The sequence below is a fragment of the Perca fluviatilis genome, chromosome 1 (genome assembly GCF_010015445.1).
Source record: "Perca fluviatilis chromosome 1, GENO_Pfluv_1.0, whole genome shotgun sequence".
NCBI classification, from domain to species: Eukaryota; Metazoa; Chordata; class Actinopteri; order Perciformes; family Percidae; genus Perca; species Perca fluviatilis.
Genome location: NC_053112.1, coordinates 27222979 through 27241435, shown reverse-complemented (window position 1 = coordinate 27241435; position 18457 = coordinate 27222979). Strand labels below are relative to the sequence as shown.

Genomic DNA, 18457 nt, shown 5'->3' with positions numbered 1-18457 from the left:
TACTTGTTTTCTCAATACTCAAATTTTTTTACTCAAATATTTTTTAGATTTGGTGCTCAAATGAAAAAGGAAACCACGGATGATGAGCGCATCATCACGTTTTTATATTTTCAACTGATGCAAATTGCATGACCAGGAAGTGATCTCTGCTGGAACCATAGGACTCTATCAAATATAAATACTGTATATATTTGATCATGCACAACAAAACATGCAAGAATTAAATCCCCCTTCCAGTCGACTAGCCATTCCAAAAAACTTAAAGCTATTTATGAACTTCAGAATCCAATGGAAAATAGTCTCAAAATGAAATGGCACAACGTTGGTGTCAACATGAAACCCAGCGCTTTCAAGGTGGAGAGCAGAGTTCACTTTGCGGCAAAAACAAAATAGCCTACTTTCACTCAGGAAACGCTTGTTTGTTCCCTCTGGAGTGTTTTAACCACGATATTTTTCCTAAACTTAACTAGTCATTTTGGTGCCTAAAACTTAAAGGTGCAGTAGGTAAGACTTATAAAACTAACTTTCTGTTATATTTGCTGAAACTGCCCCTATGTTCCAGTAGAACTACATGAAGCAGGTAATAAAAAAAAAAAAATCTGGGTCCTCTGGCACCACCAAAATCCACCGCTCCCTGTTCAGATACACCAATCGTGGCCAGGGGGGGGGGGGTGTCTAACTGTGTGTCAATCACTGCTCATGCACATGCATTCATTCTCCCTTGTGGCGGGAGAGGCTTAGGAGAACGTTTTGGGCTTTAGCCGAAATGGGGGAGGGACCGAGAAGTTGATGTTAACATTTTTTGGCTAAGTCCTGGATCTTTCCAATCCTACCTACAGCACCTTTAACTCTCATGCCGCAAGACGCTAATTGTTTCTGGCTACCTCAAATATAATGGCACCTGATAGCAGTGTCATCTGGCGGTGCCTGTCCCTGGCTCACAGTCACCTATTGGGGGCTAAACAACTGCTGCTGGAAGGCGGCATACTGAGCTCTGTAGCTAAATACAACCTGCTCTGATTTTATTGTTCAATGGCACTAAAGACTGTTCACATTACAACGCTAATAATTTAAAATACTTCTATGTTATAATATATGGTCTATCGGTGAAATAGCATTGATCACTTTGAGGGGGGGATACATTTAGTCTCCTCTGGTGATACAAATAGTTCAGCAGAGGATATAGACTAGAAAGGACGAAATCCCAAGACCCCCCCGACAAATCGCACCCGTCATTTATATTGCCCAAAACCAAACTAATAGCCTACAAAAGAAGAAGTAACATCATGGCCGGACTGGAGAAATAATTATGCAGCTTTTTGCCAATGGCAAAACACGTACCGAGATTTCCATTGCGCTGCAGCAGTAACGTTAGTGTCCCGAGATGCTGGTAAGCATCACTGAAGTGCCAATAATTTGACATTAAATCAAACCCTTGAGTATAACATTTCAATTATACAACAACGGTTACCTATTTTTAACATTGTGCCGTGTCACCTGCACAGCTCATGCGATCCACACATTTCCAAAAGGGTCCGTTAACCCGATGAATCGCTCTATATAAATATGTTGGAGAGTTTCTGTGTGTTCTGTTTTGGAAACGAGTATTGAGAAAACAAGTCATTTTTAACTTTTTTGCTTTTAAAAAAAAAAGAAGGAATTAACGGATTGTATCAAGGTGTACACCTAATATTTGCCTTTTAAATTTTCACACCCATGCATCCATTCCTCATCATTCTCATTCATCCATTGCATCCAACAGTAATTTACTGCAGTGTCACCCTGCACAAGTCCACTATTATTGATGTATCGTTGTCATTCATTCATTTTATTACTGTGGCAGGTGTCAGCCGTTACAGAAGGCCACTACAGTTAGACGCATCTAACTAAAATGGAAGGGGTTTCTGTATGTATGTAGGGTTATGCATGTCCTTCTATTTTCTAAACAACCATTCATCTGATCGACTTCACACTTGGCTGGGGGATTGTCCTTGGTAACTTGCTTCTTGCTGCTTGTAATGGAGTAATTTCCCAATTTGGGATTAATAAAGTCCATCTATCTACATATCTATCTATCCATCCATCCATCCATCCATCCATCCATCCATCCATCCATCCATCCATCCATCCACCCATCCATCCACCCATCCATCCATCTAAAAGCTGCATGCAGCCCATTCCGAACAGGCACGGTTGGAACGGGCACTGGACTAGTACAGACAAAGCACACACGTCTGGCTGATATTGGCCATAGTCACAGCCAACACAAAGTAATTTGGCGGTGCAACTGTATGGTTTGCAGTCTATTTTGTTCAGCTCAGTCAACATGTTGAATTTAATTTCCTTTCTCTGTCCTTCAGCTTGTAGATTTTTTTTCATTTCATCCCAGGGCAATATTTCTTTTTGTGAGCGTTTGTTTTCACACCCATTTTTACACATACATGTATATAAATATATGCATCTCTGTGTTTGTGTCGCTGTGTGTTTGTCTGTGTCTAAATCATGTTGGTTTGTCTCCTCATCTGTCTCTCCGTCTTGCTCTGCTTGTTTTCCTTCACTTTCTCTCGCAACCCCCCCCAATACACCATCAAACACACACACACACACACACACACACACACACACACACACACACACACACACACACACACACACACACACACACACACACACACACACACACATACACACACTCTCACAGCACTCATCTTTTTCCCGGGTTTCCTTAAATCTCCCTACTGCTGAGAAAGTGAGTGACAGCACTATATGCACAGTCTGCAAAGGACTGACGAGGATTTTAACCAGATACGTCACAACTACTGGGTAAGAGAAAGAGGGAGGGACAGAGGAGAGGAGAGGAGAGGAGTAGAGCAAACAAACAGAGACGGGGAGAGAATGAGAGAGAGAGTACAGAGGGATATATTGAGTCAGAGCTGGTCTGCATGTTCCTCAGTGTTTAAGAGACAGAGGAATTGAGAGCAAGCAAGATGGAGTGCTGGCACAGATGAAGACTGTCCCTGGGTACGTATTTGTGGATGGCTATATTTGTGAATGTGAGTGTGTGCACATGTGCTTGCATGTGCATGCCTCTCTATGTTAGAAGGTTGAGAGCAATTGAGTTCGTAAGCAACATGCTGCAAGTAATCATTTGAACGTGCGTACCTAAGCAGTGAATTATTACATAAGAAGCAGTGCGAGTGACTGAATGAGTGTAAGTATTGAAGATGGGAACAGGCAGTTTGGGGTCTTTATGTGTGTGTGTAGGGTCTTAACACACGGGTGTGTATCAGAGATATTCTACTTAAGTGCTGTAACTTAGTGTAGTAAGGATAGATGTGCTCTATGAAATTAGTTAAGTCTTGTTCTGTTTGGATATGGATGGTGTGTTGGCTCCAGTGTGTTCAGTATGTGGACCTGTATGTCTGTGTGTGTGTAAGAAGAAGAGACTTGATATGTTTTACGATGCATTAGAGGTGTGGTATAGCATTACTGATGTAAACAAACCTCACCTCAGTACCTATGTTATTCTGTTTCAGATTTCTGTGTGGCTTCTACAAACATCTGAGGCAATGTAAAGGCAGATTCTAATCTATTGGCAACATATGTACTGTATATGACAACATACAGCAGGACATACGGTACAAGATAATTTACCCACAATAAGAAAGAGAAATCCCACAGCATTTGTCAGCTACGAAAGAAGGGTGGACGTTAACTAGAGCTGAAACAATGAATTTATTTGTTTACCTAGAAAAGATGAATCTTTATTTTTGATGAGCGATTTGATAATATAAGACATTTTTCCAGCTTCTAAAATGTGAAGATTTGCAGCTTGCTTTTTTCTGATATATATGAATGTAAAAGGATTATCTTTGGGTTTTTGGTCTGTCAGCTTGGGCTCTGGAAAAACCTGTGCCTGGCATTTTTAACTGTTTTCTGTCATTTAAAGTTAACGATGAATTAATTAACTTAAAATAATTTACAAAAATGAAAATAATGATGAGTAGTTGTATCCTTTGAGTCAACACTTGACTGTGAGTGTGAGTTTTCAAAGAAACACGAGAATAACAGTGAGCCAAACAGGCTAATCATTTGCGTTAGATTCATTAGTCAAAAACTAGAAGAGCAACATAATTTCATTTTTGGGGGAAGAATGGACTTAAAAATCATGAACGGACAACGTGCTAAACGGACAAAATGACCACACATAAAGGGACAAAAGTCTCAAGTTGACGCTACAACAGCAGAGACATGATGGACATATGCAATAATAAGGAGGGGCTGATAAGTGAGAGGATGCATGGGTAGTTGTGTCATATAGTGAAGGTATGTTTTAGGTAAAGACCATATACATTTTTGTTATCTAGTTGTTTTTGTCTTTTCCAGTCTAATATGGGACATCACTGTCTGGTTAACCAAGAAAGCCGTTTCAAGTTTGTCTCTGTGATCACTGTAATCAGACCAGCTCTTGAAATAATAAAGACATGGTGGCACTGCGGGAGTGCATATGAGAAAACATGGCTTCAGTCTCTCTTAATCACTGTAAGGGAAAAAAAAGGAAATAATAACATTTGGCTTAACGAGGTTGGAGTTTTGGCAACAGTTATTACGCTTCATTTGGTGACAAATATGTTAAGGACCAAGAAAGGCTTCACATAGTATTATGTAAATATTGCTCTGGGGACGTACACATGAGAGAGCGAGGAGTGAAAGAGGGAGATAAGGGAAGGATTAGAGTGAAGTGCAGATACACAAGTGACATCACTTGTTCATACTTTACAGCACTACGTTTGAATATTAATTCAGAGCACAGACTTGGTGTGCTGACACAATGTATGAGTCACACTTGAAGTGCCAAAGGTTCTAGCAGATTCTATTTTGGCTGTTGAGAAGTCAGGTTTGCATCAATGGATGGAAAGAGAAATATTTTAGTTTTCTTCAGGAAGAAATGTTTTGTGCTGCAAGTTATTCAACATATTGTCACTGTTGACTTGCCTTGAATTTAATTGACCCCTGGTGCTGCTGTACACACTCCCTGAAAGTGGTGAGTTGGACACTCGGAAGAGGCGGATGATACAACAGTTATTTTATTTTTCTCTTTTGGTTCTTCATCTCTTGTTCCTCCCAGCTATTATTCTCTGTTTTGTCTTTCTCATCTCATTCATTTCCTTCTGTCTTCCTTTTATATTCCACAGTCTCGTTCGACAGTCCACATGAGCGTCTCCAAACCCCCACCGCCCCCCTCCACCACCCACCTGACCATCCCCCCTTCCTCCACCTCCACACCTTCCTCCACCGCCTCAACCGCCTCCTCCCCCTCGGCGACGCCCCACTCCACCGGTCCGCCCCCTCCCTCGCCGGTCAAGATCTCTATGCAGGAGCACTTTGCCATCAACGTGTGCCCGGGACCCATCCTCCCCATCCCACAGATCTCAGACTTCTTTCCCCGTTTCCACGACTACCCCTGCACGCCACCGCCTCCGAGGGAGAAGAAGATCCTAAAAGAGGAGACTTTCAATGGGGAGACGGGTGTAGGATACAAGGATGGGGAGAGGAGGCTGGACAACGACGGAGACAGGGAGGAGGCGATCGACTCTGATGATGATGACAGTGAGTTCTGAGGAGGGTGAACAAAGTTTAGTGGTGGAAAAGTTGTGCTCAATATTCTGTGTGTGATTGTTTATTCATGTGAAAATGCCAATGAGCAAACACTTTCTATTCTAAAACTTTGGAGAGGAGTCATCTTTTTTTCTTTTTTACTCAAAATGAGTTTCAGCATTTTCCTCAGAAACACAACATATGCTTGCAGAGTAATTGTGGATTCAAGCATTTTTCCAAGAGTGTTTGTCACTCCCACTTTATGTGACACAGCGCCTCCGATGATTTATTAGACAATGTAGCAGTAGTGGGACTCAGCCTGAAAAGTTTCTGCTCATTCCCAAACAGTAATCAAACAAGACAGATCAATTCATATTAGGCAGCATCATGTTTTTAAGAGGCCATCTGCTACACATATGACTCAGCTTTTGTGTGTGTGTGTGTGTGTGTGTGTGTGTGTGTGTGTGTGTGTGTGTGTGTGTGTGTGTGTGTGTGTGTGTGTGTGTGTGTGTGTGTGTGTGTGTGTGTGTGTGTGTGTGACTTAGCTTGTCTTTCCCTTTACTGGCAGTAATTGCCATGGTTTGTGTTGTTTTCAGCCTACCTAGGAACGTTGGAGTTCACCCTACTCTTTGATCAGGAGAACAACTGCCTTCATTGTACTATTCACAAGGCAAAGGTAGACACAATTTTAATATCTTTTTCATTTAAACACTTCTGTCTGTGTGGTTGCATAATGTCTCCTTGAAGTCCCATTGAAAACAATTCTCCTTTGATGCTTTTACATTTGCACAAGACGTCAGCCTGATTTCTCTCAACCTTTTTAAAGTAACGTGTTCACCACACACCCTCAGCAGCTTGTCAATTCAAGAATAAATCATCTCATGGCACTGTGAAATATTGGATAATGTTGCTCTGTTGCTGTGGCAGACACATTTGGTTTGGCACAAGCCTTATATCACATATTGTGTACTGTTACATTATGTTAATTATGTTAATCTCAATGAACGGTTCCCTTGAGGACAACAAAAAGGAGTTAAGCATGGTAGAAAATAGTAACATGGAAAGGAACCCCTATAAGCACTATAGAGATGTAGCTACAGTAGAAGAGCTCTGTCATGTCCGCTGTCTTTTTCTGACCCTGTCAGTTGTGTGAAGGGTTTGAGGGCATAATGACGTCACCTTTGACACTATAGTATGTGTGTCTGTGTGTCTGTGTGTCTGTGTGTGTCTGCTTGTGTCCACAGGGACTGAAAGCCATGGACTCCAATGGACTGGCTGATCCATACGTCAAGCTGCATCTTCTCCCCGGGGCTAGCAAGGTCACTGCTCCAACCTTACCTCAGTGGCAATTAACGTAACATACTACCACACTGGGCTGTCCCACACACTGACACTCCCTCAGGAAAGCCCCACATCACATAGAAACTGCTGACAAAAGGAGATAATTTATAGAAAAGACTGAAAATAGGACACATTTCATACATTATTCAGCTAAAGAAAACACAATTTATTTATTTTTTTTTAACTTTTTTGCAAGTTATACTCTCCCTTGTTGATTCAGACACCATAAAAAGAAGTCAAAACGTTTTGCAAAAAACGTAACATTGCAGCGGGCTAATTTAATGTGTGGTGTCAAGCCGTTGAGCGGGGAGCATTTCGGTTGGTTACTGCTTAATGTGGCTCTTCCAATGCTCTGCTTTATCGAGCACAAACACGTTCTGGTCTGCTGCACCGCTCTTGTCTTGTTTTTAGCTCAAGCAGCAGGAAAGATAAGGCTTGCCACAACAGCAACCCCCAGCTACGGCAGAATGCAACCTGTTGTCGGCCATTTTGGCTCAAGGTTGACACGAAATGAGGTTATGATAAGTGCAGGGAGGACGGCGAGCCAAGTTAGGTTGAATGTTTCAACTATCTGAGGTCTAAGTTGCTAACAATAACAACGTCTGGGGGATTTCTGTCCTCCAGCCTGTCTTCTCCCTTGTTGTTTTCGCTCTCCTTTCGCCACTTCCTGCCCCTATCTCTGTCTCGATCTCACTATCTGGCTGGGACCCTCTTTGACCTTGAAATACCAACAGTGTGTGGAGAGAAAAGGAGGGAGAGAGAGAGAGGAGAAAGGGAGGGAGAAAGGGAGAGACAGATGAGGGGAGAACAGCAGCAGGTGGTTGTCATGGAAACAGGGAGGATTGTTACACGGCTCACGTCAACAGGCGAGTGTTGATGGGGGGAGAGGGGTGGTAGAGGTGGTGGTGGGGGGGCACGCAGAGAAAGCGTCAATGAGTAAGTAAGTACCCATGAACAGACCTTTGTTAAATACGGGGACCACGTCTCTTGAAAAGTGGGAGCGTGCACGTGTCGAAGTGAGGGTGATGGACACGCGCACACACCTACTCCAGACTCGGCATGCAAACGGGGCAGTGAATAATCCAGAACACAAAAGGTTCCAGTTACTGCAAAAGAATTGAGTTATCAAAATACCGAGAGCAGAGGCACACGTCTCCTCTGCCTCACTCAGCTTTCCTCTTTCTCAGCCTCCCGTCCTCCAGCACAAGCTCTTCAACCAGTTTATAGTCCAGCATGCTGTCTTTGTAATGTCAACACACACTGCAACACATGCGGCGCATGACCTTGCGTATATGCAGACACATGCTAAGGCTGTAGTCACAGTCACAGAGATGCTGCCTTTATTCGTCCCTCCTTCTTTATCACTCCCTCCCTCATTCTTACACACAAGCATGGGCACAGTAGTTGCCGGAGCCTCTGTGTTGGTCATTAGTATTTTCATCTTCCCATTCCTTTACGAGGTGCATGGAAGATTCACTCACAGGCTCTTCATCCACACCTCTGGGAAGTAGGGATTGAGAGAGAGAGGGAGTGTGAAATAAGTAAAAAGATCCATGTAGACAGATGGAGAGAAAGAAGGGAGAGTGTGATGGGCAGATGGAGGGCTAGAGATAAAACATTTAAAAACAGATGCAAAAGCACCAGCGTAGAGGGAAAATGGAGGCAGGCAGTGACAGAGGGCAGGGAGAGGGAACTGGTGTTTCATGTGTTTGTAGATGTAGCATGTGGTAAGATATGTGTTCAGGAAACCAACCCAATTCAGTCAATCGGGATTGATGATTATTTGTGAAATTGTTGTTTTGTTGGCTTGTGCTGGCACACATTCAGCTGTGCAACGCCGCTGCGAGTCATGACTCTGCCTGTGAATATGTCCTCCTGCACATTAATGAATCAAACAAATGACATGAATCAAAAACACTTGTTTCCTCCATGGAGCTTACTCTGGGGGGCTGACTCTTGTAGATAAGCCAAAAGTTTTCAGCAGAAAATGGAGAATAAAAAAAGGGGACAGTGATGGGAGGAAATGGAGTAAGAAGGGAAGGTGACACAAGCAGAACAATGGGATGTGGGGACAAAAACAGACCAAGAGAGAGAAGATGGAAGAGAGGGCTCAGCATCTGGCCCTGAGGCGTTAGCAAGAGGCTTACTGTGGCAAAAAGGAAGAGAGAGAGAAAGAGAGAGACATGAGGTGTTTATCTGTAAAGCTTTAGACAGGAGCAAGAGTATTTGAAGAGAATAGTCTTCACATTTTCTCTACCAGCTGGACATTCAGAGAGTATGTATATAGTATGTACACTCTCCCTTCTATAGTATGTTTATAGTGGTGGAAGATCCTTCACTTGAATAAATTAGCAACACATAATGTGAAGTAAAAATACTTAAACACAAATGAATGTCTTTCCTTCAAAATTTTAGTTTAGTAAAAGTATCAAATTATTAATAGCAAAAAAAGAATGAAATGGAATGTATTCAATATGCAGGGCTCAGTGTTAAAATTGGATACTTGTAACTGATGCATTACAATGTATGCAGCATCTCAATATAACTGTTCAAGATTTTTCTAACCACTTTATATACTGTTGGAAATTTTAAAAGATAAGGCTGTCAATGCTCTATATTTTTGTTATTGTCAACAAATCCCATGAAAAGACCAAAATCAACAATGTGTTCGTCCTTTTCTCAGTACTTTCAGACTTCTCCATGCCAAGCTGTGGCACTTAGCCCCGAGCCAAATTGTTCCCACTGAAGATGCTGAAGAAATCTTTTTCAAAATGGGTCACATTCTTTTAAATAAATAACTCCCTAAAATCTGGGCACTGTAGTTCTGATCAAGCGTTACTCAAGCAGGAGTAAATAGTGCATTTGTTGGGGACTAACTTCAGTGGCAGGTTAATACACATTTGGTGGTTTAGTGAGTATTTATGGCACCAGGACAGTCTATGTGAGATTGACTTAAAATAAACTACAGTGCCTGTGGCCGCTGGCCCGTCCCTTACTCTCGAAAGCAGCTGCAGGGCTTCCTAGGGTTCACCAGTTTCTACCGGCATTACATCCAGAACTACAGTAACTGCTGTTGATGCTTTTGACGGAGCTAAAGCAGTGTTTCATCACAGCTCCCGTCCTAACCCTTCCCGATCCCTCACGTCAGTTTGCGGTTGAGGTCCTTTCTTACGCAGGAGTGGGCGCTGTTCTCTCTCAGCGATCTGTCCAGGACCAGATGCTTTACTCCTGCACGTTCTTGTCCCACTAACTACGAGGAACTACAACATTAGCATGCTGACCTGCTAGCTGTCAAGCTAGCTCTGGAAGAGTGGAGACACTGGTTGGAGGGGACCGACTTCTGGAACCTGGAATACACATGCACTGCTAAACTGCTGAACTCCCACCAGGCCATGTGAGCTCTTTAACCTAATCAACTTTGTGCTACCGCCCAGGATCAAAGAATGCAAGTTCAAGTCCGAGGGAACTTCTGCTGAGCCTGTGGAGATCCTCATCATCTCCTGCAACATCGGAGCAGGAATCAAACACAAGGTAAAGCAGTCACATTCAGTTCACAGTGATTGTCCTGTAAATCACCTTTAGTCAAGGGCGGACTGGCCATCTGGCATACCGGGCGCTTTCCCGGTGGGCCGACGTGCTTTTTGGGCCGACCACCGACACTTTTTATTTATTTATTTATTTGTTTTTGTCCGGCCCATGAACCGGCCCATAAAAGTGGTAGGCCTAGATCGGCAGCCCATTTTTTTGCCAATTGACACTGGCCTGCTGGCCCAAAACACTTTAGTCAAAATATCACATAGGCTAGTTTTTTCTTTTTCTGACAGACATGAAACACGTAGCTCAACAGCCCATTGGTTGTTTTCTTAATTGACACTGGACTGGCCCAATCATATCTTTAAACGGCACCCTCTTTGGGATTTCTGCATGCATGCAGTTTCAGTATGCATCTGCCAGGCTAGAATAGTGATAGAGAGCATGGAGAAGAAACGCAAAGGAGGTGTAGAAAAGCTGCGTGAGAAAAAGAAACGGGCCCTTCAGACAGACGCTGACAAATATGTCAAATTGACAGACATGTTTTCGGCAGTATCAGGAACTTCATCAGCTCCTGTGGCTGATGATAGTGGTGTCGGTGTCGGCAGCAGTGGCATGCACAGTGAGGAGACTCAGGAGGAGAGGGACAGAGATGATGGAGTGAGCGTAGAACCTGCGGTAAGCAGACCTCCCCTTAAAACACTTTGCCCCGTGATAAAACTGAGCCAAAAACAAGTGGTGCACAAACTGTTGATGATAACACTCCAAGGAGTATACCGTTTTATTGTATTAATAAATGGCTCTTTTTTTAAGTACTTAATGTGTCAGCTCTCACTGATTCTTGCTTACTCATTACATGGCGTTAGTAGTTTTAAGGAGTAGGAGTTTGTATACATATTAAGGGGAGCGCAAGGACGGGTGGTATTGGTGATCTTAAGTAGTGGGCCGGTCTGGGCCAAAATGCCAGGGCCGATTTTTGGTCCCAGTCTGTCCCTGCCTTTAGTCCCAGTTCATCTTCACTCGCAGGTCCTCGAGTTTTACCTGGCCCATCATCCTGTGGTTGGATGTAAACTGGCTCTCCTAAGTCAACGTTTCTGGCGTTCCTCCATGGAGAAGGACAACTGGCAGTTAATTGCCACCTACCCGGTCTGCTTTCTTTGCAAGAACTCCAGCCAGGCTCCCACAGGACTCCACCACCTTCTGCCTGTTCCTCATTGGAGATGGCTCTGCGGTGCATCTCCTCCAAGAAACCCGCCTCCTGGCCCAAACAACTGCTTTTATTCATTGCTGTTACTGCACCTGGATGGGGGCTCGTTCCACACTCCTCCACACTTCTGATTGTTTCCAGAAGAGTGCCAACCAGCCCCTCACTACTTCCCAGGAGTGTCTAGCTGGCTATGTGAGACCTACCTCTGAATGGAGTCCACGAAATTGGATCCTTGCTCCGTGGGCCCTTTCCCCATCTCCAAAGTGATCAACCTGCCTGCACTGTGTCTTTGACTGTCTGGGGGTTAATGTTTTCTAAATCACATGAGGTCCCCTGGTTTACTAGTTTCGTGCAAATAGGGCTTTAGAGTCATGCTTTTGGGTTCAATCTGTTTTTTACTGAGCCTTTACAGGAAGTGCAATACTAAATCACTGGGGGCCCCTTTAATAGTTTTTGGACAATAATGGAGCTCTGTGACACAGAGGAATAAGCTACTTTCTATCAGGCTTTGGCTACAAAGATTATACTTGGGATTTTTTTACAATGAGAAAGAAATATCTACTAATATTACCAGACCTATCCTTTAGCATGGTGTATTTATTTCCTCACTATAGGTATTTCAAATCTCAATCGGCAAAGTCACTAGCAAAAGTAGTGTTGCATAAAATTTCAACACTCAAGTTAAGCAGAAGCACATCAAACTTTTACTTTTCACCACTGATAACCACTTCTTCATCTCAGAACAGCCAATTAGTTCTGCCTTTGGATCCATAAGATCTTATTAACCCACATTTTAGGACACATATGTGTCTATTACTTCATAATTTGAGCCAGGTTTGGTTTTGCAACCAGTTGTGTGGAATGTATGTATCTAGGAAGTCAATAAAACACCTTTTAATAGGATGCATGCCCAATTTCTAGAAGGGTTTATAAACATTAAAATAAATACAAAAGAAAATCCGAAATCAAAATTTGAACAAGATGAATACATCCTTAAGGTAACTGTGGGAAATGAGGCAGCAAGTGGCTGCAAACTTTATTTATGTATGGTGAAGCTATTAAGAGCTTGTGGACATTTTCTCTCTTAGAAAGCTTTAATTTTTCATGCTAAATTTGTTGTGCAACTTAATTGGCTGCTGTTTGAGGCACAGTGCTTAATTTGGAGGTCTGGCTCTAAAATTTTTACTGGCTGTCTGGTCTTATTATGTTGGGGAGGAGACATACAGACAGGTGAGGCAATGGAAGCCTCGCGTCCTCTCACTCTCCTCTACAAAGTAGGCAACAGATGTCTGCGATTTCCTGAGGGACAGAGATAAATGATGTTTTCCCACTCGTTTTCTCTCCCTCCTTCTTTCTTGATATTTTAGTGTCACTCATTCTGCTTCCTTTTCATGACCTTTTATTCTCTTTCTTTCATTCTGATCAGAGTTTGCTTCTTCACCCTTAAAACATTCCTCTTTTTTTATCCTTCCCTTTACATTAATTTCTTTTCATATTTCTTCTTCTTCTTTGTCTCAACAGGCAAACAAGCTACGCACAAAAACCCTGAAGAATACGCTGAACCCAGTGTGGAACGAAACGCTGATGTATCATGGCATCACAGCAGCCGACATGACCACCAAAACGCTCAGGTAGGTTCTCCGTTCTGAATTTCACTCTGGCCAGCAATTAGCCCTATTCCCCAGAGACCGCCAAATGACCAGTTCATTATACGGTGGATTAAGATCCATGCTTCCAATCCTCCAGTGAACTGCCAGCAGCCGTCTTTGCTACCCAGTGGGGTTTTCCAGGTAATTCATTATTTCAGCCAGGCGACGGCAGCCAACTGTTCCACTTGCTGTTGCTGCGGTAACTGCTCAGGTGTTGGCTGCGTGGCGAGTCTCCGACCCCTCCTTCCCACAGTGCACTCCATATGGAGTGATTGAGGTCATGCGTAGCCATCTTGGCCCAAAAAGTCTGATGCTCTGGTGTCATCCTGCAAGTGTACGTTGATTCAGAGACAATTTTGCACATGTTTTGTTTGTGAACGTGTGCGCTGCGTACAATCAGTGTCAGTTTGCTCAGCAGATTCATAATAGGGTTGGATGGTACTGTCTATCCTGAGGAAACCTAAGCATGGACGCACTGATGCACACAAGAATCCCGTCTGCACCACGCACAAATGCAGCTAGTCAGGTGTGTTCGCTTATCCTCTTGTGTGTATGTCAAGGGCAATCCCTGGCAGGAAAGAACATGCATGGCCCCTCTGTACGTAGAGAAGACACACACGTACACAAACAACACACGTCCTTCAGCTTTTACAAACACACACACACACACATTCAAAAATAACATTTACTCCATACACACACACACACACACACACACACACACACACACACACACACACACACACACACACACGTACACACCCACAGCAGCATGAGGAGACAACTCTCAAACTAGAGGAAACCCACCTGACCTCCGTTCAAGGACATAGCCCACAGACACAAACCAGCATGAGGGCTATGGGAAGCCAAAATGAGGAAGAGGAGGAGGAGCGTGACCAAGAGATGAAGAAAGCGAAAAAGAGAGGGGGGCTGCCGAGATCAACAAAGAGGAGAAGAGAAAGCGTGAATGATGTCAAGTGACAGATAAGGCGGTGTGGAAGAGGAAACTACAGAGGCCAAGATTAAGGAGGTGACCAAATGAAGGGATGGAGAGAATCCATGGGTCAATTAAAAGGGAGAGATTGGTTTACATAGAGTGTAGTGAGAGGAATAAAGTGATGAATGAGGAAAAAGGGCAAATGACGGGGAGGAGTTGATTTCTAAGGGGAGCCAAAAAACGAAAGAATGAGAACCGTGAGAAATACGTGAGACAGCAAACGAGCAGGAGTGAATGAAACGCAGTCCGACATTGAGGAATGGGGGAAAGCGATGGACAGTGGGAGATAGAGAGGAAGAAAATCTGCTCAAACTCTCTGTGGATGTCTTCAGGCGCTACCACGATACCTCAGCCCAAAGACAGACTTTGCTCTCATTACTCTACAGAAAGCAGTGAACAGTCAGAAAATGGAGAAACCGAGAGGGATCCCCGGAGAGATGTTTACTCACTGTGTTGAGCCTGCTCTGCCGGTCCCAGCAGGGTGTAGAGGAGGGGCTGCTGTAGTCTTTGATCTCTGTGCTCTGTGAACTGTTGAGCAGGAGTACTATGTCCAGACATAGCCTCCCTGTAGACCTGCCTGAAGGCCTGGACAGTGCAAAGTTTATAGTATAACTGGGCCATACTGAAGTCAGAACAAACCCTTTTTAGATAGCATTTAGATTTAGAATATAACAGCAAACACTCCTGGAGCAACTACTTTGTCAGAAATACAACAGAAGAACAACTGGTTTATCTGTTTACAGTGCAGCCAAACAAACTTTTAATAAATAGTCAAAAATAATTGCAACTGTAATCTGATTGAAGTAGTCTCCCACATGACGGCAGGACACAGTAAAGTCGGTTACAAGGAAGTGATCAGTGCTAACCTCATCTTTTAGCAGTTGACCACTTTCAATGTGAAGCAGTGGCAGTAGGTTTACATTAACAGTCAGTAAGTGTGAATAACAGTGAGGCTGTTATTATTCCGACAACATTGCGCTGGATTATACGCATGTATAATTTCCTGAGAGTTCCTCGTACTTAGGTAGACACCTACTATAAATCCAGTGTAGGAATGGTGGACTCCACCGCTACCAATAAAAACTACTACATAGAGCTTGAATTGTTGAATGTAAATAAATTCAATGGCTGTTACAGGAAACTGCCGTCAATAAATAGTTTCAAATATGGGATTTGATGTCATGAAAATCTTTTATGATTGTTTCTTGAAGCAGTTTCTTAGTTTTTGTTACTCCAGCCCACATCAAAGACAGCGATAAAAGCTGGAGTGCAGCCAAAAATGTATGAGTCATTAAAAGTTTCTTTGGTGTCAAGTCAGTTCTGCCGCACCACTCTTTGTACTGGAGGATAAATTCTGTAAAAAGATGAATGCAGTGTGTAAAGTGGAGGGGGAAGACTGGCTTTGTTTTATTTATTTATTTATTTCGCCCTTCATTCACTCATTTGCAGTTACAAAGATTATGTAAAGCCATTAGGCTGAATTTAAATGCACTTAAATAGAAAGGGACAGCTAAATAAAAGCAAGTTATGAAATGGCTCTCAGAAAAAAAAATCTCTCAAAGTCGTAACAGCATTCTTTGTTTATATTATGTATTCAACTATTCCTCAGTGTGCATACTTTATCTCTGAGGGCCACCGAAGGTCCATTCTCTTATTAAGAATAAATTAGCTGACTAAACTAAACGTCAATCCAGACTTCACGGTTGGCCTCATACCGGCAAATCCTTCAATTGGTGCAGCAAGTCTGTGTGAGGTGCTCAAGTCTTGAGTGAAAAATCAACCCACCTTGAAGTTATTTAGTCGGTTTTTTAATCATACAATCGTAATTGTTTCATTTGAAAGAAAGTTTTTACTTATCTCCAGTAAAAATCTACCTATTTCAAGGCTGATGTTGTGAGCTTTAACACATTTTTACAAAATACCAGAAACATGAGACACTGAACTGGGAACAAGTAGATTTATCGGTCTCCTTTGAAGTCTGAATATGAGAAAATTGTTTTATTGCAGTGAGGCGACATGACTTTGAGATTAGGTCCACACTTTTCTATCAATTGCTGTAGTCTGCCTCTGCCTTTGGGCATATTTCAAATGATTTAGGATGTAGTGACAGTCATAATATGGTGCCAATCCCTCCCCTCATTTAAATAAATCAACGCATTTCTGCCTCTTTAAAAGATTCACACCAAAAGTTGGGGTGAATTGTACATCCATGACTTTGGGAAGAATCTCTTCTTTAAGACTCCTTGTGGCTTTTATCACTAAAACGATTATCAGGCCGCCAGTTAACAGAAGGGAGAATCAAGAGATTGTGTGTATGTGTGTGTTGTGTGTGTGCGTCTAGTAGTCTCTCTCTCAATTTCTTCCCTCTATCTCTCGGACCGTCTTGTCAGGGAGATAGGGACAAATATAGGACTTGATTTGGTATTGGAAGAAGGGCTAGGCTGAGATTGGCTACTGGATGCCTCAGGTGAGATGTATAGTCGGGTACTGACATGGTCAGGGAGAGGAATAAAAAAATCTTTGATTAGGTATTAGATGACAGAATGATATTTTTGGTTGGGGTTTCTTTTTTTTTTGCAATGACGGTCTGTCGGTCAGTTCACCATATTTGGATGGATTGCTGTGAAATTTTGTACAGACATTCATGGTCCTCAGACGATAAATCCTACTGATTTGATGATCCTCTCACTTTTTCTGTAGTGTAACCATGAGGTTTACATTTGTGGTTTTGAGTGAAAGCGCATGGCGCAGGTGCATTTAGGGCGTTGGTCCAGTACCAACCGTAATATTTTTATTTGTAATCTTTTCCATGTTTGTGTGCTGCTGCACGTGTGTGTGTTTGTGTGTGTGTGTGTGTGTGTGTGTGTAACAAGCATAGTGTGTGCATGCTGTGCATAAGCCTAGGCACATTTTACTAATTTGCTGTTTAAATAACAATGAAATGATGCGCTATTGACTTTAGACCAGGTTTTTGTTGGTCAAATCACTTCCCACTGGCTCAAGATAGCAATACGCCAAGAATGCACCTGAACACACCTCCCTGTAAGACCAGCATGCCAATGGGCGCAAAGATGGGCGCAGGTGCATTTGCTATTTAAACGATGCGGGCGCTGGAGGGGAAACTGACAACTGCGTCGGTCTTAAACTAGCAAAGACACTTGTGTCTGGCTTTGCGCTGCGCCGGGTGCAAGATAGGGCCCTTAGTCTTGTAATGAGAAATCAGTTGATTAGTATTTAGCAGAAGGCTGCTTTGATTCTTTAAAACATTGACTGATATTGAAGTTAGTTTTGCATCTCTAATAATATATCATTTTATACAAAATCAATGTAGACTATGATTTGAAGTAGCCATGCAATTTATCTATATATTATCATATATTTATAAGTCATCCATCAGTTGTCATCAAAGTCATTTTTTTGTTGACACTCTTCCTACTACTTTGGTGAGACCAAAAGAGATACTTTCACAAGTACAGCCACCATGCAGGAGTGCTACAACACCCTGATAATCTAATTTAACCCATGAGGCGGATTTTGTCAGCGAGTCCACGCTTAGTTTCGCACCACAGGTTGAACAGATTCCACGAGCATCTGTTTGGTTTTTAGAAGAATTCTAGGGTGTGAGGAAACGGATGGAGCATTTGCACATAAGAAGCCAAAGGTTTGGGTGGAACTGATGTCATATTTCACCGCAGCCATTGTCTCATCACAGACAACCTGCATGTATGACAGAGCAAAGGCACATAAATCATCTGACAGCAGTGGTCATGAGTCAGAGTTACTCTGAAGCTTCTGCTAGAGATACTCATCCGTTATGACTGAAAGGGCTGGAACCAGCATGTCAAACATCCAAATGTCAGAGGGACAGAAAGAGAGGGAAGGTGTGTGTGTGTGTGTGTGGGGGGTGTGTGTGTGTGTGTGTGTGGGGGGGGTTGAGAATAGAGAGTAAAGAGCGAGGAAGAAATCAAGAGCAGTGACAGTCCATCTGGGAATATTTGAGCACGGAGGGAATATTGTAGCCGGTGATGGGCTGTGAAGACTGTAGTGTAACTGATGGAATATTCACCCTCCATCAAACATCACCACCAGTTTAAATAAGTGCCCTCTGTGGAGGAAATCATTTTACAGAACTGT

The 18457-nt window shown here is 42.9% G+C and overlaps 1 protein-coding gene across 2 annotated transcripts in view; it reads left to right on the top strand.

Annotated features, from left to right (window-relative positions):
* Positions 1-18457, top strand: part of doc2d (double C2-like domains, delta) — a 72782-nt gene that overhangs the window by 32329 nt on the left and 21996 nt on the right. The window contains exons 1-5 of one of the 2 annotated variants that reach the window (XM_039802836.1): positions 2783-3021; positions 5196-5610; positions 6195-6274; positions 6843-6917; positions 13199-13308. In XM_039802836.1, coding sequence (XP_039658770.1) covers positions 5214-5610; positions 6195-6274; positions 6843-6917; positions 13199-13308 — 662 coding nt within the window. In that variant the 5' untranslated portion in view covers positions 2783-3021; positions 5196-5213. Of the gene's footprint in view, positions 1-2782; positions 3022-5195; positions 5611-6194; positions 6275-6842; positions 6918-13198; positions 13309-18457 lie in introns of those variants that run through there. The other variant, XM_039802846.1, reaches the window with a different exon arrangement.